This window comes from Acanthochromis polyacanthus, chromosome 2, assembly GCF_021347895.1.
Source record: "Acanthochromis polyacanthus isolate Apoly-LR-REF ecotype Palm Island chromosome 2, KAUST_Apoly_ChrSc, whole genome shotgun sequence".
Taxonomy (NCBI): Eukaryota; Metazoa; Chordata; class Actinopteri; family Pomacentridae; genus Acanthochromis; species Acanthochromis polyacanthus.
Window position 1 is genome coordinate 11660242 of NC_067114.1, and position 22888 is coordinate 11683129.

At 39.6% G+C, this 22888-nt stretch overlaps 2 protein-coding genes and 2 long non-coding RNA genes across 4 annotated transcripts in view; 2 read left to right on the plus strand and 2 right to left on the minus strand.

Moving 5' to 3' along the window:
- The first annotated feature begins 516 nt into the window (after positions 1-516).
- LOC110957376 (polycystic kidney disease protein 1-like 2) lies at positions 517-21521 on the plus strand. Its single transcript, XM_051941164.1, has 41 exons — positions 517-964; positions 1640-1798; positions 1884-2072; positions 2376-2486; positions 2846-2993; positions 3082-3311; positions 3396-3806; positions 3909-4036; positions 4123-4270; positions 4884-5085; positions 5187-5298; positions 5389-5530; positions 5687-5917; positions 6413-6555; positions 6670-6849; positions 6959-7096; positions 7726-7874; positions 7953-8087; positions 8159-8279; positions 10332-10460; positions 10546-10771; positions 11240-11430; positions 11530-11760; positions 12057-12158; positions 12259-12437; positions 12960-13106; positions 13215-13414; positions 14224-14450; positions 14540-14756; positions 14874-15340; positions 15969-16065; positions 16156-16296; positions 16388-16573; positions 17324-17654; positions 18624-18757; positions 18851-18978; positions 19081-19241; positions 19871-20081; positions 20189-20290; positions 20377-20508; positions 20686-21521. Exons 1-41 carry the CDS (start codon positions 598-600, stop codon positions 20854-20856), a joined length of 7554 nt encoding a protein of 2517 aa, XP_051797124.1. The 5' UTR covers positions 517-597; the 3' UTR covers positions 20857-21521.
- Positions 6589-10679, minus strand: LOC127531558 (uncharacterized). The gene is made up of 3 exons (XR_007938691.1): positions 10556-10679; positions 10325-10446; positions 6589-6712 (listed from the first exon to the last, which is right to left on the minus strand). It is a non-coding gene; the product is annotated as an uncharacterized LOC127531558 (long non-coding RNA).
- Positions 17383-22270, minus strand: LOC127531557 (uncharacterized). The gene is made up of 4 exons (XR_007938690.1): positions 22113-22270; positions 21619-22024; positions 19114-19192; positions 17383-17500 (listed from the first exon to the last, which is right to left on the minus strand). It is a non-coding gene; the product is annotated as an uncharacterized LOC127531557 (long non-coding RNA).
- The window catches only part of nfat5b (nuclear factor of activated T cells 5b), a 37404-nt gene continuing 36406 nt past the window's right edge, over positions 21891-22888 (plus strand). The window contains exon 1 of the mRNA XM_051941152.1: positions 21891-22030. Coding sequence (XP_051797112.1) covers positions 21958-22030 — 73 coding nt within the window. The 5' untranslated portion in view covers positions 21891-21957. The remainder of the gene's footprint in view (positions 22031-22888) is intronic.

Sequence of the window (22888 nt, forward strand, 5' to 3'; positions counted from 1 at the left end):
TTTGTCACAAGAACATTTTGACATGTCACAGCAGGTGTTAATAAGGAAATGAATGATAGCTGAATTCCATTCTGCTGCTTTAGTGTCGTACTGTGCTCACTGACACGCTGTCATTACTGAGCTTCCGTCAATGTTGTTAGTTGAAAGTCAGAATGTCTGCCATGGTAGTGCTCTATTGATCTCCATCCAGGGTCATTCATTATTAAAACATTATAATGTCATTTTTATTCACAAATTTAAAATGAAATAAAATTAAAATATTTAAAGGTTTGATAGCAATCTTCTAACTTCGAATTTTTAATAGGTCTGAACAAGATCATGCCCGTGAAAAAGCTAAAGGCTTCTTTTTAAAGCTTGTATTGACATTTTCATGGTAGGAACAAGTCTGAATGAAAAGCCTTATCTCACTCTGCAGATTGTTGAGCCCAACAGTAATGGAGACAGAGGAGCAATCAAGGGCTGTTTACAGCCGGCTGTTCGCTCTTTTCACTACACGCCTGAGCTTTGTTTGTTTACCAGAATTATGGGCAGACACAAAGCTGGATAGCCATCGAGGAAGCCGTCACTATCAGCACCACTGACGTCAGCACCCTTTAAATGCAAGATGGTACCAGAGAGTCTGAGCAGTGCACAAGTTCAGGTATGAACAGAAACACTTTAACCACGCTCACTTTGATGGTTTTCTTTCTCAGCTGGAGCTGTTACGCTGAGGAGGATGCAGATGTTCTATCCTGTCCAGAAAACCAGGAGGGTTTTGATGGTTCTTGCTATGAGTTTGTGGCCCTGCAGCAATCCTTTCTTAATGCCGAGGGATGGTGTGAGCAAGGTGGAGGACACCTGGCCTTCATCCTCAATGATGAAATGCAGCAGTTCCTTCAGAAGCACCTGCAGCCGGAGATGGACTGGTGGCTCGGTTTGGCACCTGCAGCTCCAAACCTCACGCTCGAGTCTGCTCCCACTGAGGGTAAGAGAACTTGTGCACAATGTGTGACTTGAAATGACTTCATAAACTTTTTAGCCATGCAGTTGAGTGTTATGATGTAGACCAGCTAGAATAATAACTGTTGCAAGTACTTAATATTTTTCAGAATATTCAATACCTTCCCTGAAATGTAGCCTTGCCGTGCTAACATGTTAAATGCTTTCTTGTTTATATGAACAACAAATTTGAGATTTCTGTGATCTGTGAATATTTTAAAAATAACAGCTTAAGAAATGAAGACATTATCACCTCAGCTGCTATCTCATTAGGCAGCTTGCATGTGTGTTGTAAAGAGCTGTGATGTATTTGTTTACTGACATTTACAGGGACACTGTGGCACAATTGGATCCAGCAGCAGGTGTCATGAGAGATAACTCTCAATCTATTGAATTTTCAATAGGCAGTTGTCAAGATCCCTGATTTGCAACCATGTCTTTACTTCCCTCCACAGAGAATTAGTCTTTATTGCTTGTTCACTTTGTCTACCAGCTTAATCTATTGCTGTATTGTATGATGCCCAAATTTAAAACATGGAATTAACCTACCAGAAGTAGAAGACAATGGATTGAGCATCTTCTGCTGCACTTTGCTTGATGAGAAGAATTCCAAATAAATTTTAACCCGATGAATTGGTGTCATTTTGTCGTCCTTCACCAGGTTCCCTTGCGTGGTTGGATGGCTCAGATGTCAGCTATAACAACTGGGTGAACCCACCGGATGAACAAGCAGCCTGTGGACACATCCTGAGACATTCAGGCTTCCAGTGGGAAGCCACAGGAAACTGTAGCCAGGAACTTAACTTCATTTGCCAGTTTGGTATGCGCTCCTAAATGAATCATTCTATAGCATTAAATTTGTGCTGTGTTTTCTCTGCTTGTATAACTATTGATTTTTTCCTCAGATTCTGGGAGATCTATCGCGTGTGATAGACAAAGTGCCGCACTACAGTGCAGTTCTGGTCACGTTATAGAGATTGACGACAGCTTCTATGGTCGAAAAACAATTCACTACTGCCGATCCAAACTGACAGCCTCGCCCACACCCTCCCAGGAAGAGTGCAGCTGGATAGATGTGGTAGATTCAGTAACAGGTATTATGAATCATATGAACATTTCTGACATGTAGAGAACCAATGATTTTTTTTCTATTATATGCAACCTCAATAGCAGCTTTATTTCAATAGTAAGTTAGAATAAATGTAATTATAAATGTGGTTACTCCTCATTTACTTCACTAATTGTTTACTTAGCTTGCAACTCAATACTTTGATTGATGAAACATTTAGTTTAAATACATATTTGTGCTTGCAGTAAATGGTATGGGAGCATATTTGGCCTTGTCAAAGCCACTTTATTCAAGAGACAAGATAGAACATATTTCTGTGTCATTCCAGCTCATTGCCATGGACTGCAGGCTTGCCAGGCTCCAGTGGATCTCAGCGCTTTCGGTGAACCGTGTCCTGTGCTGGGAAGTTACCTTTCCGTAGAATACCGCTGCAAACTTGGTCAGATGCACAGTTTTTACTTATTATTTATATAAATTAGTGATGAGCAGCATGACCTCAGCCACATCAACTACTATTTATTGCTTTATTGCCTTGTGTAGCTTATCTATGTTGGGTGTGAGTAGATCACAGTTGCGGTTGATGCCGTCAACCTTAGATCATGTCCTGTATGTCTTGTGTTCCACTTCTTATCCTTGATCTAGTTTGCCAGCAGACTTCAGAACATATTCACCACCCTTCACTGGCTGTGTCACACCCATCAGTCTACATTCAATAAACCATAATAAAAAAGTGAAAACATGTTTTTTTTGTCTGTGAGACCTGAAGATGATGATTTTAGTGATGTAATTCCCTTTCAGGACTCCACCTGCTTTTAAGTAAGCTGGCAGCCGTCTTTGATAATGTGACCATCACTGTGAAGTGGCTCCTTCATCCATTTCAGGGAAACTTAACATGCACTCTGAATGCTGGAGATGGCCACACTATTGATCTGTACAGCCCAGAAGAGTGAGCAACACTTTGCATTTAGCCAGATACCGTTGAAGCATCTCAAACAGTCTTTATATAACAAACTTTTACTCTGTCTTTGTCACAGGATGGAGAGCTCGATTATACACAAGTTCACCCGTCCTGGTGTTTTTATGGTTGGAGTGGAGTGCAACACCAGCGATTGGCATGTGACAGCTCAGAAAGCAATAACCATTCAGGAACCAGTTGAAGAGTTTCTTGTGATCAAATGTTATAGCAGGAATATATCAACAGAGGGCACTAAATGCAATGCGTTTTATGGCACTCCTGTTCAGATCCAGCTTACCGTAGAGGCAGGTGAGTCGGTCTGACACTTTAAGAGATTCAACCCATTTCTCAAAAAATGCAAAATAATTTCATTTCCCTTTTCTATGTCAATAGGTACAAATGTTTCCTACACAATTCATCATGAAGCCAATTTGCTTGCAAACTTATCAGTGAAGAAAGGAAACGCCCCACACAACATTACACTGAATTCAAGTGTGGTGGAGAAGCTTGGACATGGCTGCCACAATCTGACTCTGGCTGCATCTAACAGAGTCACAACCCACACAGTGTCCTCTGATCTGGAGCTGTGTCTGCTGGAGCCTATTGAAGGCCTGCGGGCCTCTGTGATAGCAGAGAACGACGTCTGTCCAGACTCCGCTGATCTCATCATCGGTGTCTTGTTGGAGCAAGGAGCCCCTGCAGAGCTGCTCTTCACTCTCACTGGAGCCAAGGACACACTGTCTGAGACCAGAGACTTGCAAAATGATAGCTTACAGGCTTATACATTCTCCAGCCCACTTGAAGGTATTTTAAGCTTAGGTCATGCTGTTATTGAAACAAAACAAGTATATATAATGTACAACACATGTCCTCTTCTTCTCTTTTATATGAACTCTTTTGATAAAGGAACCTTGAAAGTGAATGTACGCGCTATGAATGCCTTTTCGTCCTTTGACGTGGATGTGGACTTAGGCAACATCCTTGAAGCTTGTCGGAATTACTCTGACTTTTCAACAGGCAGTGATGGAAATACAGTATGCAGAATATAAGTATTACTCTGAATACATACAGCTGTCTGTTTGTTGCTATTACAACGAAATTACTTTGCTTTCATCTACAGATGGGTAGCATGAGTGACAACGACTCCGGTAACTTGAAAATAATCTCCACTCCTGACACTTTGGTTGACTACAGTCAGAGTGTCACACTGACAGCAAACGGAACTGAATCATTACCCACCAAAGGACTTGCATTTGAATGGACATGTAGTAAGTACAACAGCAGTCCCTCACTACTCCCAAGTTTAAATGATTTATTGAAGGTAAAATCAATATTTTAGCCTTGCAGAGATTAATGCATTTACAGGATTCCAGACTATTTCATTCAGAAAGTCCATAAAACAGAGAAGCATGTGATATTTAGAATTTGTTAAGGATTATCTGGTTTTGATAAAATTCATTATATCAGGGGTGTCAAACTCATTTTGGTCCAAGGCCTAATTTGGTCTCAAAGGGGCCGGACCAGTAAACTTATAGCATAATTACCGAGAAGTAACAATAAGTCTAAGTTTTTCCGACGTTTTAGTGCAAAGGAGAACAAGTATATGAGAAAAATCTTTACATGTAATGAACTGTCCTTTTAAAAATTATATTAGAAACGACCAGAGATTAAAGTATCATGGAGAAACTGGCACACACGTGTCAAACTTGTGTCGAGTGCACTTAATGGTATGCGATTGTAATTGTTGTAATTGAAGGTGGTGCACTTTGTTGTGTAATTAATGATTCATTCTTTTTGTCTCCATACTATAGTAGCAATGTAATATTACATACATTACTGTGGTGCTGTGTTTGCATTCTGTTTCTGCTTCTGTCCTTACAGTTGGAGACTGCAAGTGTGCAAACAAAACAAATGAGGAAACTCATGTTATTGAAAAAGAATGTCTTCCAAACTCATTTGAAATGTTCAAATATGCATTAACTATGAGTAAAAGAACTTGGTTTAGGAAATGGCTTAACCTTGGTCCAGCTTCCAAGTGCATCACTGTTGTGCCTTCAACAGAATTAACACACATCACTATCAGGTAGAAGGGTTACATTTTGAATAATTACTCATATATCATTTAAATAATTTCACCAATTAATTCCCAAAAGGGATATGATACGTTTACTTTTATTCTTGCAGTTGCGATAATTGTGCTTCGATAAACGTAAAGGAAGATGTAAAGTTAAAACTGAGCTGTGTGACAACTTGCCCAGATGTAGTTTGGTATATTGAAGACCCCAAACCTTTGACAGTAAGTCTGAAACAACACCTAAGTAAATTTTAAAATGTGGAATAAGAGATTCATGTGTTAAACACACATTAACCGATAATCTTTCTCCAGGGTAACCTCAGCAAATGTTTCGCTGAAGCAGGAAGGAGGCAACCAATTAAGAAGCAAAATGGAGGCACTGAATATACAGTACACAGCCAACATCTAAAAGTTTCAAGGGACACATTGCACAACATCACTGTGATTGCTTATGGTGCGTTTTCATCCCCTGATCTGACATTTATTCAGAATAAATAAAGGTTGAATCAAGAATTTGAAAATCTACATGTTACATCTTTGAGTTTTCTGGTTTGTTCTTTTTAAAACAACATATGCGGATTTTTACAAATGGATGTTTTTGTTGATACAGGCAAGGAGGTCCCTGGTTTTGCCAAATACACTCTTCCAATACCAGGACCTGAGCCAACTGAACCACCTGCAAACTCAGCAACAGCAACAACTGATGCGCCCACAGACCCCACAGTCCCCTCATGTAGCATCTCTCCACTGTCGGGAACTGTGCTTGACGCTTTTGACATTAGCTGCAAAGAACACTCTTTCTGCTCTACAGGCTGTAATTACTGCTTCAAGACCAACACAGGTGACAGTGTGTTTCAGTGTCAACAAATAATACACATATCAATCATAAAGAGAGCTTATAAGTATATAAAGTCTGACTATAATAAGAAGGATAAAACGGCAGAACCACAGTCAGCTGATGAGTTGATGGGTTTTCTGGTGTTGGAAGCAAAGGGTTTGAGGTTCACATGGCAACAGGCTGATTTAACAGCTCATGCAAAAGTTGTTTGGATCCATTTTTAGGTCAGTGGCTTGAATGTCACACAAGTTACGAAAAATAAGAAACATTTCTTTTGTGGTTTGTGCCATTTTTATTTATTTATTTTTAGCTTTTTAAGAGTGGTACAGAAAACAAGCCTTTGGCATGCTCACAAAATCTAATTAACAAGTAAATATGTTGTGATTCTGTAAAAAGTATGACTACCTGTGATTGATATTAATGCTTGGAAAGAGTGCATGTATATAGATAATTGAGAATTAAGTATGATTTCACTAAACTACATCTTTTGTCTTCCAGGCAAACATCTGCGGTGCACTAACACAAATGAAGTGAAATCTGTCTTCCTGCCTCTTGGAGATAAAAAGAATAATTACAGTTTGTCTATTGTTGTGACGGTGAAAAACGAATATAAGGAAGAAACCACAACTCTCGTCACTCAGGTTTGTCATCTGCCAGTAGTTATGTATCTTGTAGAATAAAGGAGGATTAGAGAAATCAGTTCTCCCTATTAATTATTAATTAAATAATCAGCTTCATTGTATGTCTTCCTCAAGGTCCGGGAAAGTATCTCCAGTGCCTCCGTCCAAACTCTCCAGTCTGCAGTGGAGGATAGTGTGACTCAGTTAGAGCAGCAAGGTTTGCTGTCTGGTGAAGCAATTGGACAGATATTTACTTCAGTATCTGATATGCTGAATACAGAAGCTGACAAAGATCAGAAGGATGCGAGGTCAAAGGTAACAGAATGCAGCTAATGCTCCAACTGTACAAGGTAACATATTGCAGTGATAGCTGTGAGGGTGAAAAGCACCGTGACATTAATCAGCACTTCTTTTTTTTTTCCAGCTCAGAGAGCAGATGCTGACCAAAATGACTGCAGTACTGCTGCACTCCCCCAGCAACACAACTCAGGAAGTACAAGTGACAGCCAGAGCTGTGGCCGGACTCACACTGCGATCAGATGAGCTCAGCGCTGCTGCTCAAGTACATTACATCACTTCAACGCGATTAAAAATATCACCAATACTAAGTTAGATTTAAGAAAATCAACAAATGTCCATTTATTCTCGGAAAATGTGTGAGAAAATGCAGTACAGTCAGCCTTTGTAAATAAGCCATACCCAGTTTTTACTAATTTGCGGTAATAAAAATAAACAGAGTTAAATGTCTCCTATAGTCTGTTTTTAATTTTAGGCTAGGGTAGATTTGTATCTTTATTGTTTAGAACACCAGGTTTAAATAACTCCCAAAGCAATTGTTTGATTATTTTAAGCACCATTTTAAGTGGCTTCAGACTGAATTGAAGTCACAAAACAACAAGTCAAGAAAAAGTAATGCTTTACATACCTAGTTTTTTGAGTATGGACTTTCAAGAGTCCATATCCTGTGCAGAATGTCAGTTAATTAAATGTTGAATTTGACTTTGTAATAAGCACAATCAGCAGCAGCATGCACACCAGGCCGACTTATCACCAACTACCTGTTTCAATTTGAAACATTCATTCCTAAAATATGCTTAAATTTGCCACACTTAGTGTAGTATGTGTTCATCTGCTCTTTTGAAAGTTGCACACGGATTAACTGTTGTTTCAATTGCTGTGTTTCCTCTCCAGGAAGAAGCGGGTTCATTGTTGGTTGACCTCAGCTCCTCTCTGAACACTATCAGTGTTAATCAGTACAGCAAGGAAGATGAAGAAGTTGTGCAAGCAGCTGCACCAATAGTGGAAGCAGCCAGTAATATTTTGAATATTTCATCAAATGTGAGGACAGAACTATCACAAATATTGCTAAATTCCTTTTCTCAGTTCTCTAATGTGTTTATTAAACATTATGTAATGTGTTCCCCCCAGAAAAAAGTCTCAGATTTTCTTCTGACTGGAATAAACAATGTTCAGAGTGCTTTACTGAATAATAGAAAGCTGAATGGAGAGCCTGCCATTATTGACTCTGGACAGATTAGTGTGTATGTAAACAGGTAAGATGCACTCAAAAATAAAGTAAGGTTTTCTGAAACTGATGGGATAATCCTGATGCTGTCTTTTGCAGAATATCACCAAAAACCATGCAAAAGCAGGCTATAAATGTGCAGAAGAACAGCTCCTCCAGATTTTCTTTCCCTTCACTGCCTGCTGATATTGTCTCTCCAGAGGAGCCAGTGGACATCAGAGTAAGTATGTTCACATTAGAGGGATACTATTAAATTAATGTTTGTATTTAAAGATGCCAACACAGCCAGAGGGTCATTGTCATACTATACACACGTGGACAAAACTGTTGGTACCCCTCAGTTAAAGAAGGAAAAACCCACAATTCTCACTGAAATCACTTGAAACTCACAAAAGTAACAATAAATAAAAAATTATTGAAAATTAAATAATCAAAATCAGCCATTACTTTTGAATTGTTGATTAACATAATTATTTTAAAAAACAAACTAATGAAATAGGGCTGGACAAAAATGATGGTACCCATAACTTAATATTTTGTTGCACAACCTTTTGAGGCAATCACTGCAATTAAACGATTTCTGTATTTGTCAATGAGCGTTCTGCAGCTGTCAACAGGTATTTTGGCCCACTCCTCATGAGCAAACAGCTCCAGTTGTCTCAGGTTTGATGGGTGTCTTCTCCAAATGGCATGTTTCAGCTCCTTCCACATATGTTCAATGGGATTCAGATCTGGGCTCATAGAAGGCCACTTTAGAATAGTCCAACGCTTTTCTCTCAGCCATTCTTGGGTGTTTTTGGCTGTGTGTTTTGGATCGTTGTCCTATTGGAAGACCCATGACCTGCGACTGAGACCAAGCTTTCTGACACTAGGCAGCACATTTCTCTCCAGAATGCCTTGATAGTCTTCAGATTTCATCGTACCTTGCACACTTTCAAGACACCCTGTGCCAGATGCAGCAAAGCAGCCCCAAAACATTACTGAGCCTCCTCCATGTTTCACCGTAGGGACAGTGTTCTTTTCTTCGTATGCTTGGTTTTCGAGTCTATGAACATAGAGTTGATGTGCCTTACCAAAAAGCTCCAGTTTGGTCTCATCTGTCCAAAGGACATTCTCCCAGAAGCTTTGTGGCTTGTCAACATGCATTTTTGCAAATTCCAGTCTCGCTTTTTCATGAGTTTCTTTCAGCAGTGGTGTCCTCCTTGGTCGTCTCCCATGAAGTCCACTTTGGCTCAAACAACGACGAATGGTGCGATCTGACACTGATGTACCTTGGCCTTGGAGTTCACCTTTAATTTCTTTGGAGGTTGCTCTGGGCTCTTTGGATACAATTCGAACGCTCCGTCTCTTCAATTTGTCATCAATTTTCCTCTTGCGGCCACGTCCAGGGAGGTTGGCTACTGTCCCGTGGGTCTTGAACTTCTGAATAATATGAGCCACTGTTGTCACAGGAACTTCAAGCTGTTTAGAGATGGTCTTATAGCCTTTACCTTTAAGATGTTTGTCTATCATTTTTTTTCGGATGTCCTGGGACAATTCTCTCCTTCGCTTTCTGTTGTCCATGTTCAGTGTGGTACACACCTTTTCACCAAACAGCAGGGTGACTACTTGTCTCCCTTTAAATAGGCAGACTGACTGATTATGAGTTTGGAAACACCTGTGATGTCAATTAAATGACACACCTGAGTTAATCATGTCACTCTGGTCAAATAGTTTTCAATCTTTTATAGAGGTACCATCATTTTTGTCCAGGCCTGTTTCATTAGTTTGTTTTTTTAAATAATTATGTTAATCAACAATTCAAAAGTAATGGCTGTTTTTGATTATTTAATTTTCAATAAATTTTTATTTATTGTTACTTTTGTGAGTTTCAAGTGATTTCAGTGAGAATTGTGGGTTTTTCCTTCTTTAACTGAGGGGTACCAACAATTTTGTCCACGTGTGTATATAGGGTTGTTAGTGTTATAGTGCACTGAATTGTTCCAGTCAGTGTAGGATATGGTTGTTCTTTTACGATTTTAATAATAATAAAACAACAACAAACTTTTTCCACTCTTGTACATAACCAAATAGCCACACATATACCAGTTAATTACAAATAGGCCACTTAACCTTCAGTGTTTCCTCTCTTTTGCGTTCATGCATGTAATATTATTCATTTTCAATAGAATATGAAGGGAAGAAGCAACATTTCACCACCTCTGAAATCATCTGAGTCGCTATTTTACAGGCTTTATTGTTCTTAATATGTCATTGTGTTTTTACCTCTCAGATGATGAGTTTTGAGAAGAATCCATTTTCCTGGAGCAAAGGAAACATCACAGGAACTGTAGGGTCTGTGTCTCTCACCAGAGCCAATGGCAGTGTCATTACTGTTGAGAACTTACCTGAAGAGATAGAGGTAATATCACGTAAGAGAGGCTTTGTATTACTTAACTTTGAACAACATTTGTGGAATCTGAATAATGCCCTCTCTGGGTTTTCAGATTCTCCTACCAAGGCTCGACGTTGGGCAGGAGAACAGCACAGTCCTGGACTTTGCCAATTTCAGCACATTAATAATTGACATCCCTTCGCCGGATGTAACGCTGGTGCTGAAAATGGAGCCATCTGAAGACATTTCCTTCATGCTATTCCTGGGATATAAAGATTATCCAAATGATGAGAATTATGTAGCCAAGACTCAGATTCCTCTGGAGAACACAAAAGAAGGTCAATATTGAAGCAAGCAGATTAACTTTTGCAGAATTTAGAGTAGCTTTTCTAAACATTTCCTGGCACTTCAGGTAGTGTTCAGTTTTTCACAATAACTTACACCACCATCATCACAATCAATTGAAGTTGACTGTCAGTTTCTAACGAATTTCCTTTAAATTATGTATCTTTTTTGGGTGAAATGATGTTTGTCAGTGTGCATTACCGTGTATGTGCTTTCCACAAATGCAAGAAAATGTGCTCAAAGAAACAATAACACATATAATGTCAGCTTTTCATAGCTGACACACAAATAGCTTACCACATTACTGAAGGTCCCGTGTACGTTGTGACCAGTGTGTGGTTGTTGGTATAAACTGTCAAGTGTATTGATCCGCAATCACAACACTGGACAGCTGACACTAGTATCACGATGAGAGAATTAGATATATAGGTAATGTGAACACGTTTGTCATTCTAACGCAGAGGAGAAGTTTACCTGGGTGCTGAGTCCCAAAGACAGAACAGGAGATGTTGGGGTGCACTACCTTGTTTTGAAGCCCATCGTGGAGCCGGGCGTCAAATCCATCAACGCCACTCTCAAAGTTGTTTCCATTGCTGCCCAGTGCAAATACTGGAATGAAACGGATTCTTCGTGGAGTGAAGATGGCTGCAGGGTGGGTGAGAAAGTTACACACATCCACAGTGATTGCATTCATGTATTCTTCAAACATGAGCTGTGATTTTTTGATCTTTTTTTTTTTTTTTTTCGACAGGTTGGTCCACTCACCACTCATTTGGTCACTCAGTGCCTCTGTAACCACTTAACTTTCTTTGGCAGCTCATTCTTTGTCATGCCAAACTTGGTGGACGTGTCTCGCACTGCTGAGCTTTTTGCTACATTCACCAACAATCCTGTGGTGGTGTGTTTTGTGGGAGCCATTTTTACTGCTTATCTGCTTGTGGTTGTTTGGGCGCGTAGGAAAGACATCCAGGACTCAGCCAAGGTAATTCTCTGTAAAGACTTTCCCCACATAATGCAATTGTTTTTTTGTTTTTTTTGACAGTGTCATTCAGGTTTTCCTGCTCACACAAGTAGTAGCTCCACAACAGAAAACCCCATTAAAAACACATTAAGTGCACTCACTGCTACGTCTACATAAGCTGCCCTGTATCAACCCAACTGGTGATCTTTGTTTCAATTTTTAGTTGATAATTAAATCTTAAAAACTGACTTTGTGCCACTGAATGTACCAATTTAAAAATATTTCCTAAGGGTTTCTGTCTTTGTATTCCCTTGCAGGTCAAGATAACAGTTCTTCAGGACAATGACCCATTGGCTGAGTATCGTTATATGCTGAATATTAGCACAGGGCACCGTCATGGTGCATCCACTTCTTCTCAGGTCAGTGATGTCTTTTTAAACCCAAAGAGACTCAGAGACAAATGTCATCTGGTGTTTCTGTTGCAAAACATTTATGATGCTGACTCCATTTTTGTTTTAGGTGACCATAACTCTGCTGGGTACAGAAGGAGAAAGTGAGCCCCACCACTTGACAGACTCTGAGAAGCCTGTGTTTGAGAGGGGTGGAATGGACATGTTTCTGCTGACCACACACTTTTCTCTTGGAGATCTACAGAGCATAAGAATGTGGCATGACAACACCGGAGAACATCCTGCATGGTATGAGTTAGAGGGCAAAAGACCAAAGTTTGAGCCTCAGTCTGTCTCATTATTGTGAGCACAGTGGATAACAAAACAAAAGCACTCAGAGTGACAGTACTCCGCCAAGGCTGCTCAATCATATTATTTCCGATGGATGAAATCTTTAAACAATTTGTGGTCCACAGTGGTTGATTTGTAGTAGGACTGCAATCATGTGATCATCAGCAGGCAAATGATTAGTGTTCACTTGTTGTCATAGTTACAGTGACACCGTGCCGCTCTCTCGCAATGATACATAAATCTTTAACAAATCTGTGGATCCAGACTATAAGCCGCATCACTGCCAAAATCTGATCTCCTGCTCCTTGTGTCATTTCTGACCTTCCCTGAAAATGTAATCTAAATCTGTTTGTCTGTTTTTGAGCAATGTTGCAAACGAACAGATAGATGGACAGACAAACAGACAAACAGACCAACGCTGATCGTCACATACCTCTTCTGTGCTCGTTGGTGGAGTAATTATTCTTACGTCATATGCAGGTATGTCAACAAAGTGATTGTGCAGGATCTGGAGACTGGTCAGAAATGGCACTTTCTGTGTAACTCCTGGCTAGCTGTAGATGTGGCAGAGTGCACTCTGGACAAGGTGTTTCCAGTAGCAACAGAGACAGATTTGAAGAGATTCAGGTGAGATCTGCCATGGATACACATTAAAAGGAGTTTGAGATGACAGTCATTGCTGATTACTTTTTTGACACCAACTCGCTTTAACTGCTCTACTTCAAAACTTTTTAGCAATCTGTTCTTCATGAAGACAGCCAAGGATTTTCGTGATGGCCATATCTGGTTCTCTGTCATCAGTCGGCCTCCCTGCAGCACTTTCACACGTGTGCAGCGAGTGTCCTGTTGTTTTTCCCTGCTGCTGTGCACCATGTTGACCAGCATCATGTTTTGGGGAATTCCCACAGACCCCTCTGAGCAGACCATGGACCTGGGTAGGTGTCAAAATATGAATTCAATCAAAGGTTTTCAAAAACTGAAAATTTGACAGCAAGAGTGACTGAAAAAATACATGTAAAAACAGTACATTCAAGATGGAAGTGTTACTGCATCTACCTCCAATACAGTGTATAGCAGGTAACAAAGAGTTAAAGGTCTTATGTACCAATGTAATTATTGTGATTTAATGAAAATAAGTGTAGAAAATAATCAAATGCCACTTAGAAAATAGTAACCATCTTTAAATGGCAGGTATATAATAGAATATTACAGATTGTCTGGAAATTATTATCTGAAATCTGTAATTGAATGTCTTTAGTACAGAAATGGTTGTAAAATTACAATAAAATAATTTAAATAAATGTTTATAAGTTTTTGTACGATAAACATGTAATTTTATATTTTTTTATTTTATTTCACTAGTTATTTGTCATTCAACAAAACAGGGAAAATCTGTAAAACAGCTGTAAATTGTTAAAAAATAAATTAATTAAAAACTGCTTTTTATGGTGTATAGTAGTAGTACAAGTAGTTTAGGACATTAAGATAAAAAAATAAAATATTTTACTAGACAATAGAATAACTTTATTAGAAAAATACTTCTATCAGACTTTTATATTGATTTTGCCTGTCATAACTTGTGGCAGGTAAAGTTTAATTGTGTCAGTTGAGACTTGTGCTGAGAACCTGATGTATCTGTGGATGTGCAAAATATGTAAGTCTCTCAAAAAGATAAACTACAAAGGAGCTGTCCTTTCATTGCATGCATTTAAACTCAGATTTAAATTCAGACTTTCCTTTGCAGGTCACATCGAGTTTACCTGGCAACAAGTTATGATCGGAATCCAAAGTTCAATCATCATGTTTCCCGTCAATCTCCTTATTGTGAGCATCTTCAGAAACACTCGCCCTCGAGGGAAAACCAGCAAAACAGATACGTCGAAACAGGGGAAGACCGTTCGAGTTTCTCCCTCACAGACTTCATCTCCTCAGAAAGAACAGAAAGACATCACACCAGACACTGTGATCAAGGTGAAGTCGTAGGTATTCTTATTATAGCATGAAAGTAATAACTAGCGAGTCCTCCTTGTCTGAAGACCTTGATGTGGTTTCTTCTTTAGGACATTAAGAGAATTGCTCAGTCATTGTCGAAGGCCATGAAGAGTCCACTGCCACATCTGGAGCTTCATCCTGGTCAGCAGGCTGACATCAACACTCTGCTGTCTCTGGTGGAAGACATCATCAGACAGCAGAACCGAGCAGCTGGGGATTTCTACACCAACGCCTCCAAGAAGGACCGCTCTATGATCCTCAGTTTAGGTGCAGTGGATCTACAAGGTAAACGGCACAGTAACCTTTACAACCCTCTGCCTGACATCTGTGTCATACTTTTACTGAATTTATCTTAAAATATGTACATCATTTTAGCTTATTTCTGTCTGTTTGCCTGGACAGAGGACAGCATGTGGGGGAGCCCTGAGAAGATGTCCAACGAAGTTCAGAAGAAGAGCAACAACAGCCGCTACCTATACAGGCAGCTGCGTCACGTTGAGAAGGAGCTCAGTCTGCTGGGGCCCACCCGTTTTCCAAATCCAAACAGCTACAGCCGAGCTATGCAGCAGGTTCAAAGAATGAAGGGTCTCCTGGAGTACCACCTGCCCTCATCCAGCCTGGATGGAGACAGTCGCAGCGCCAGTCCTGATGAGAGCGTCGATGAAATCACCAACAAGAAGTGCTGTCAAGGAGGGCTACCGTGGTGGTTTGTGTTTGTTGGTTGGATACTGGTGATTGCAACCAGCGCTGTGTCAGGATACTTCACTATGATGTATGGGCTGACATACGGGAAGGACCGCTCTATAAGCTGGCTTATTTCCATGGTGGTCTCCTTCTTTGAGAGTCTCTTTATTACCCAACCTCTCAAGGTGAGAAACACAACACATAGCGTAGAAAGTGAGTTATTGTTTGAAATATATAGCTGGAATGTAGAGTGTTTCTTACCAGTATCCAGCTTTTGTGTTTGCTAAAACAATCAAATGAAAATACACTGATATATAATGTACTCATACAGACATACCAATGATATCTACGCTTCAAATACAAGAGACAGCCTTAAATTAGAGATTATTTGTATGCAAATTTTAGTCACACAAAGGCCCTAAAAAGCAAATTAAATGATAATATTTCATACTAATAATAAGATAGATAGATAGATAGATAGATAGATAGATAGATAGATAGATAGATAGATAGATAGATAGATAGATAGATAGATAGATAGATAGATAGATAGAAATTCTATACTTGATTTCAATGTCATTTGATTTAGCAACAAACATACTTTCAATTTAGAATAATGGTTATATGTAAGCATATCTTTTATTAATTCTAGTATTTCAATCAAATGTATTCATCAGTGCATTTCTTAATAAATATTTGCAATGCTTTCTAGCTCCTGTACAGATTTACTTCCCAGTACTTAAGTTTTGATTTATAATACAGTGAACATTATGCAGTTCTCTGGTACTGACACCTTTAAATCTTCTGTCACAGGTTCTTGGTTTTGCTACTTTTTTTGCTCTCGTTCTGAAGAAAGTCGACCAGGAGGAGTATGGAGAGCCTCAGATAGATGAGCATCTCAGAAATCCAGGCAGATTTCTTTCTCATCTCCATTTTTTTTGCATTGCTTTATGCAATGGAAATAAAAACCTAACATTGTAATACAAAATTCCTCCCTCAGATGACCCTGATGCAATGCGGGGAGCGAGAAGAGACAGCACATGCAGTTTCTATCAACCACCACCTCCTACTGACATCGAGAGGATGCGGAGCAACGTGGTTAAAGAGCAGAAGGTCTTTGCCCTCATAAGGGAGATTCTTGGTAGGAGAAATACTTTGAAACATTGGATGAATAAAAAGAAATGTAAAACAGTTGGAGATGCTAATGTAAGATCTGTTTGCTTGTGATGCAGCCTACATGGGATTTATGTGGATGTTGCTGCTGGTGGCTTATGGTCAAAGAGATCCCAACGCTTATTTTCTGACACAACACATTCGCCAGAGTTTCAGCAAAGGGATCTCAGACACCATGAGTATTCAGGATGTGTTCAGCTGGGCAAACACAACTCTGCTGAGCAACCTGTTCGGAGAATATCCAGGTGAGGTAGCAACAGAAGCACAGTGCAGCAATGCATGAATCTCCTTTAACATTTGTAATTTTTGTCAATGACAAAATGGAAAATAGATAACTTTAGAAATATTTAGCTATCCTGATTTGAATTTTATAGTTGATTTTGTAATTAAACAGGCAGTTAAAATCAACTTATTTTGGCTCCAGTTGCCTCAGGTTCTTGTATTTTCAAGTTCAAAATATTTGTTTTTTGAAAATACCATTTATTTTCCACTGAATTTAAACTAACAACAAATTCAGTTTCAAAACAATTTGCAAATTGGATCTTACACTGAAATAATAAGTACTAAAAGGGTGATATAATAAAGGATTTCTGAGAATTTCACCTTTAATTAATTACATGACAACATACTCCTATCACTCCAGCAAGTCTCTTTGTTTTGTACTTATTATACCCTTATTATGAATATCATTTCACTTTGCAGTTCCTCAAATTTAACTGACACTTGTACTACTACCTTTATTTGTGTAGTAAAGCATAAAATGCCATGATGATTTTCCTTTGAGCATTTCCTAATATTCAGCTGTCATGATGCAAAAAAGCCTAGCATTATTCAAAATATGTGAGTCATGATCAAAGCTGAATTAATTTGGACTGACTTTGACAAATGACATGTTTTATCTGCAAAATGTGGCTTTGACAGACACAAGTAATTTCTGCTTTTGACTGACCCTTTCTTCTTGGTGCCTGTTTTTGCTATCTGAAAATCTGCCACAGGATTTATCACAGATGGAAACTCAAAGCTGGTTGGTAACGCTCGTCTCCGCCAGGTGAGGGTCCAGAAAAACTCCTGCCGCGTCGCTCGCTCCATGCAGCGATCTGTGCCGGACTGCCACGCTCCATACTCCTGGGAGTTGGAGGACATGGGGTCCTACGGTCCAGGATGGAGTCGCCCTGTGGGTGATAATGCCTCAGTCAGCCATAACAGCCCCTGGACCTACAGGTCTCAGGGTAAACTGAGGGCCTACCCCATCTGGGGCAGTGTGAGGCTCTACAGAGGAGGAGGGTTTGTGGTGGATCTGGGGCCGGATTTGCAAAACTCCAGCAGGTAAAGATTTAAATTACCACAGAAATTAACTATGGTATGGATATGTTTAGTACTGAAAGAATTTAAAAGTGGATGTCAGCTGGGCTGACATGGGCTTCGACGCTCTACAAGATGAAGTGGCTAATCGCAGTAAGTTTTTGAGAAAAGGAAGTCATTTTGGTTTCTGTACTGGATCTTTGTTAACATCCCCTAGACTGTAAGAAATACTGATGGGGGTAGTTTGCTATTTTTAAATTTTTTTTGGACTAATTGATTATTTGATATGTTATTTCACAGAATAGCAGATCAAGAAATTATTGTTAGTTGCAACCAGTGGGCTCTATAGTTATGAATGAGAGTAATTCCATCGATGTGAAATGAAATGAATCTTAAGAGCAGAATTCTTTTGTTGTTCAGTTTATATTGTTCATTTTTTTAGGACACAGTAAATAATTAAAAGCCGTTTCCTTGGTGTTCAGTAAACAATATTTATCTTTATGTTCTGACATATTGTGAGAAATCAATTTATCGTAAACAAACAGATCAAACCAATAAAAATCCTATTTGGTTGGCAGCCTTGAAGATAATTGGAAGACTACATAAATGAATGAAGAATCAAAAATTTTATCTAAAACAATATTCGCGGGGTTAGATATCCTCTGTTTAGATTTGTAAACGTTTTATTTTATGCCTCATGTATTGTATTGCTATGGAGCTTTTGAAATCAGTAATGCTGATTCCTTATTTGTGTTTTCATGACTGTACAAAAGAAACTCTTGTCTTGATTTGTAATTAAGATAATCCCCGAGTAAAACAAAATAACATAACATAAACTATAAAAATGACATTCTCAAGAAGTTAACAATAGGACATTGCAAAGTTTGATAAATAAGTTATGGGTCTACGCATAAGTGTTGCAGCAAGTAAAGGTAGATGATCTTTGACAGACGCATAATATATAAATCATACTATGTCTTCCTGTCCCTGTAGAATCCTTCAGTACCTTTATGACAACACCTGGTTTGATGTGTACACCCAAGCAATATTCGTCGAGTTCACTGTGTACAACGCTAACGTCAACCTCTTCTGCATTGTCACACTCATGCTGGAGACCACAGCTATAGGTGAGTAGTTTGAGTATGGATGGTGAGTCAAAACCAAACAAAATCATGACTGTCGTGGGAGGAACTATGTCATCTGCCACACTGTTCTTTCAGGGGCTTTCCAGTTCCGCAGTGAGCTTCAGAGTGTTCGTTTTTACCAGTCGACTGGTGGCCTTCACATCTTTGTCATGGCTTCTGAGGCCATCTACTTCCTCTTTATCATTTATTACATGGTCATTCAGGTGCATAGTCATTGTCCTAAATTTACTACCGTTACAAGTAATGATCCGTCATAAAGTTGCTCCCTTGAACACATAGCATGGGCTCCTCTCATGTCTTAACAGGGGAAGCTGATGAGGAAACAAAAATGGTCTTACTTCAAGAGCAAGTGGAACCTGCTCGAGTTGGCCATCATCATTCTCAGTTGGAGCGCCTTGTCTGTCTTCATCAAAAGGACTTTGTTGGGGAAGAGAGACATGAACTATTACCAGAACAACAAAGACCAGTAAGCAATAAGAAAACATAACCCAAACAAGTATATAGCCAAGGATATTGTCTTTAGGTTGGTATGAACAACAACTTTCACTCAGTTACTGTGTGCATTCTCTGCATCATAGCCTTGTGCTTTAATAGATGCTCTCAGATTCACCAGTATGCAGTAGATATTATTATTTATTTTGTTCTAAAAAATAAAATCACTTATTAATATAAAACCTGGCTGATTTTGGTTGATATAGATTTACACAAGAATCAATGCAATGTGACATTTTCAACCTTGGAAAATGTTACTTTTGGAAATAAATGTGTTCACAGTCCATGTGCCATTTTTCATTAAATTTCAACTCATTTAATAGGAAAATGTGACCAGAGCAATAATTAAATCCCTAATCCATTCAAAATCTGCCCTATTTCTGTTAATAGGCTTACAGAAAAAAAACAGACTTTAAGATTGAGAATCTGTTTTCTGTTGGTATATCCATTTTCTGCTCATCACATCAATATCAGTATGATGTGACATTTTACATTTTGATTTAAATTTCTGTTTGTGTGAGTAGAAAATGCTGTAATGTACATAAACACATTTTTCAGTTGGATATTAAAACTAGGGTCTCTCCTCTCATGCTCTGTGTCCAGATACGCCAGTTTCCATGAGACAGCCAAGGCCGATGCAGTGCTCGGGTATCTGATTGCCTTCCTGGTACTGCTGGCTACAGTCAAACTGTGGCACCTGCTGAGACTCAACCCCAAGCTGCACATGATCACAGCCACGCTGCAGCGAGCCTGGACTGATATTTCAGGCTTCCTGGTGGTCATGACCATCATGTTCCTGGCTTATTCCATTGCTGTGAGGAGTTTCCCACACTTCATACCAACATGCCGTCCTCTTTTATCTATACTTTGTGACATAGAACTCATGGTTATTAACACAGACGTGAACTTCCTATGTTTCAGTCCAACTTGATGTATGGCTGGAAGCTCTACTCCTATCGTACCCTACTGGATGCTGCTCAGACCATGGTCAGCTTGCAGCTTGGTATTTTTAACTACGAAGAGGTCAGTATGGGGGTATTACAACTGTACTGAAGCAGGCTCTGACCGCTGACCCTTCCTCAGTGTGTTTCTTCCTCCTGATCTCTCAGGTTCTGAATTATAATCCAGTGCTCGGTGCATTCCTCATCGGCTCCTGCATCGTGTTCATGACCTTTGTGGTGCTGAACCTCTTCATTTCTGTCATTTTGGTGGCATTCAGTCAAGAGCAGATACATCACAAGGTAACTCATCCAAGCTAAATCTGAAATGTCAGAATGTTTACTGATATCAGTGTCTACTTATTATTGCAGCCAGCTGTCACTGCTATCTGAAAATGTATTGAACATATGCTGCAGAATCTTCAGCCTTGGCTGATTTAATTATTTTTGAGTTAAATCAAATGTTCACTGTTCTTACAGCCATCAGAAGAGGACGAGATTGTGGACCTGATGTTAATGAAACTCTGTAGTCTATTCGGGCTCAAATGTAAGAAAAAGGACGGCGACGTCCTAACAGAGAGGCCAGCTGTTTCATCTGCTCCAATAAACAGATTCTCTACTGTTTCTTCTGGGAATATTCATGAGGGATGAAATGTTACACTGCAGTCACATAGAGGCTTCAACATTATTAAGATCTACAGAATGCTTTGCTGCAGTCATTGCTTCCAATAGCTAGCTTCAGTTTGTTGCCATGTTATTGCTTTGTGACTGAATATTAGCCATTGTCTCTACTGCTGCAGATTTGTCACTGTTGTAGGATAAGCTGAAACTCTGGCAGATAGAAAACAACTGAGGATATCCCTTATATTATGCACCAAGGCACTGTTTTTAGGATGCAGTGAATTTAGCTAAATAAATGTGTTTCTGTGACTAAATCGTCCATAAAATAATTAGCAATGGTTACTGGTGAAATGTTGTATTCCTATCAGTCTGGTACACCTCATAAAAATGCTTTTGATTCAGCTGTAAAACATAAAATTTTATACATGTGTGTTATGTGTAATTTCCATCAGCTGTCAGCATGAATTTATACAGTAGTAGACAGCAACGTATTCGTTAACGTGGTGAACTTGGTTATATGTTATGATTATGCAAGAATGAAGAAATGGCCAAGTACTCTTCAGTTACAGTGATTATAGCATATGATTTATTACAGTTATTACATATTAAGGCCAAGGTTCCTCTAAGGGAATGATAATAAAATCTGAGAAAACAAACACAAGATCATTAAAGATTAAATACGACTGATAAAATCATGATGCTACTACGTGTCCGTGTTATAATTTTCAACAAGGTATCTTTTCACTGTATGTATACGGTCCAAATACATTGAAGAATGTTGCTCAATCTCACCTAAAACACTTCTCGGTTTGTCCAGACATTGCCACAACATGCTTCCTACGTAAGTCTTACGTGTTGCGTCACCGGAGGGGGGGCGTGGCTCCCCGAGTGAGCCGCTCGGGTCGTATGCTGACAACAAACATGCGCTGTAGGCGGACCGAGGGGCACCGAGCGGCGGCGGAGTGACAGCAGACAGTCCAGCAGCTCCATCGATAACGCTGAAGTTACTCTCCAGACGAGAGAAGAGAAGTTTTGGGGGTTTCCGTCCGTCACAGAGACAATCGAAAAGAGTTGAGCGACGCGCCGCTGTGTGACTGAGGGTGTCCGGTTTCCTCGGTCTGAGGGATTGCGATGCCCTCTGACTTTATCTCCCTTTTCAGCGGGGACCTCGACCTGAATTCTCCCAGATCCCTGTACTCTAAAGGTAACGACATTTCTCTTATTTAAATGTTGTTATTTTGTTTACAACTTTTGTTATCTGGTTTTGGCTTGTGTGTGTAACTTACCTGCTACCTTTTCTTGCGTATGTGGAGGCGTTCAGCCCCCTTAAGGTATCAGTCATACATGAACGTGGATAGTTAGAGTTTTAAACGTCACTCAGATGCTCTCTGTGTCCTTCAGTCTTGTCTCCTGAAACTGAAGGTGAAGTGTCCCCCCCCCCCCCCCCCCCTTTCTTCTTTTAACACTCTGGAGCCCTCGGCAGCTGCATGCACACCGGTCAGACCAGTTTACTATTTCCCTGGAAGCTGAAAAACACTGCTATCTATTTTCTGTGGGCTGTTTGAATAGGCCATGAATGCCCCCCGCCCCCCTGAGGCACCACACAGAAACTGCACTGCTGCCCCAAGAGAGGCGCTAGTGGACCCATTAACATAAACTGTGTGATTGTCATCAATCAGAGAGCCTCAGGCAACCTGTGGATAGGAGAACTGAACTGAACTCATAACACCAAGTAGAAGTGTGGAGAAAATGTATTCTCTTCTACTCTGGGTTTGCATACTTTCGTCATAGGGGATAGTGAGGAAATGTGTCCAGAATTATCTTCTTACTCAAATACAGTTTTTTTTTTAGCAGCAGTCTCTACCTTGGGTGCCAATTCATGCATCATGGCACTGTGCAAAGCCAATATCAATGTTTAAAATATTGTATATCAGCTGATTCCCTCCTTTAAAAAAACACTATAACTTGCATTGGTATAACTTCAGCTGTGTGATTAGGATGGGTTACATGACACTGTGATGTTTAAAAAAATAGGTTTTATTCACTAGATGACTTGAAAGCT

Bases quoted from the DNA above. Each gene is read 5' to 3' on its own strand.
- LOC110957376 (XM_051941164.1), top strand. From the start codon at position 598: ATGCAAGATGGTACCAGAGAGTCTGAGCAGTGCACAAGTTCAGGTATG. The intron at 3,807-3,908 runs GTATTTTAAGCT...CTTTTGATAAAG, and splicing joins ATTCTCCAGCCCACTTGAAG to GAACCTTGAAAGTGAATGTA. The intron at 5,086-5,186 runs GTAGAAGGGTTA...TTATTCTTGCAG, and splicing joins TTAACACACATCACTATCAG to TTGCGATAATTGTGCTTCGA.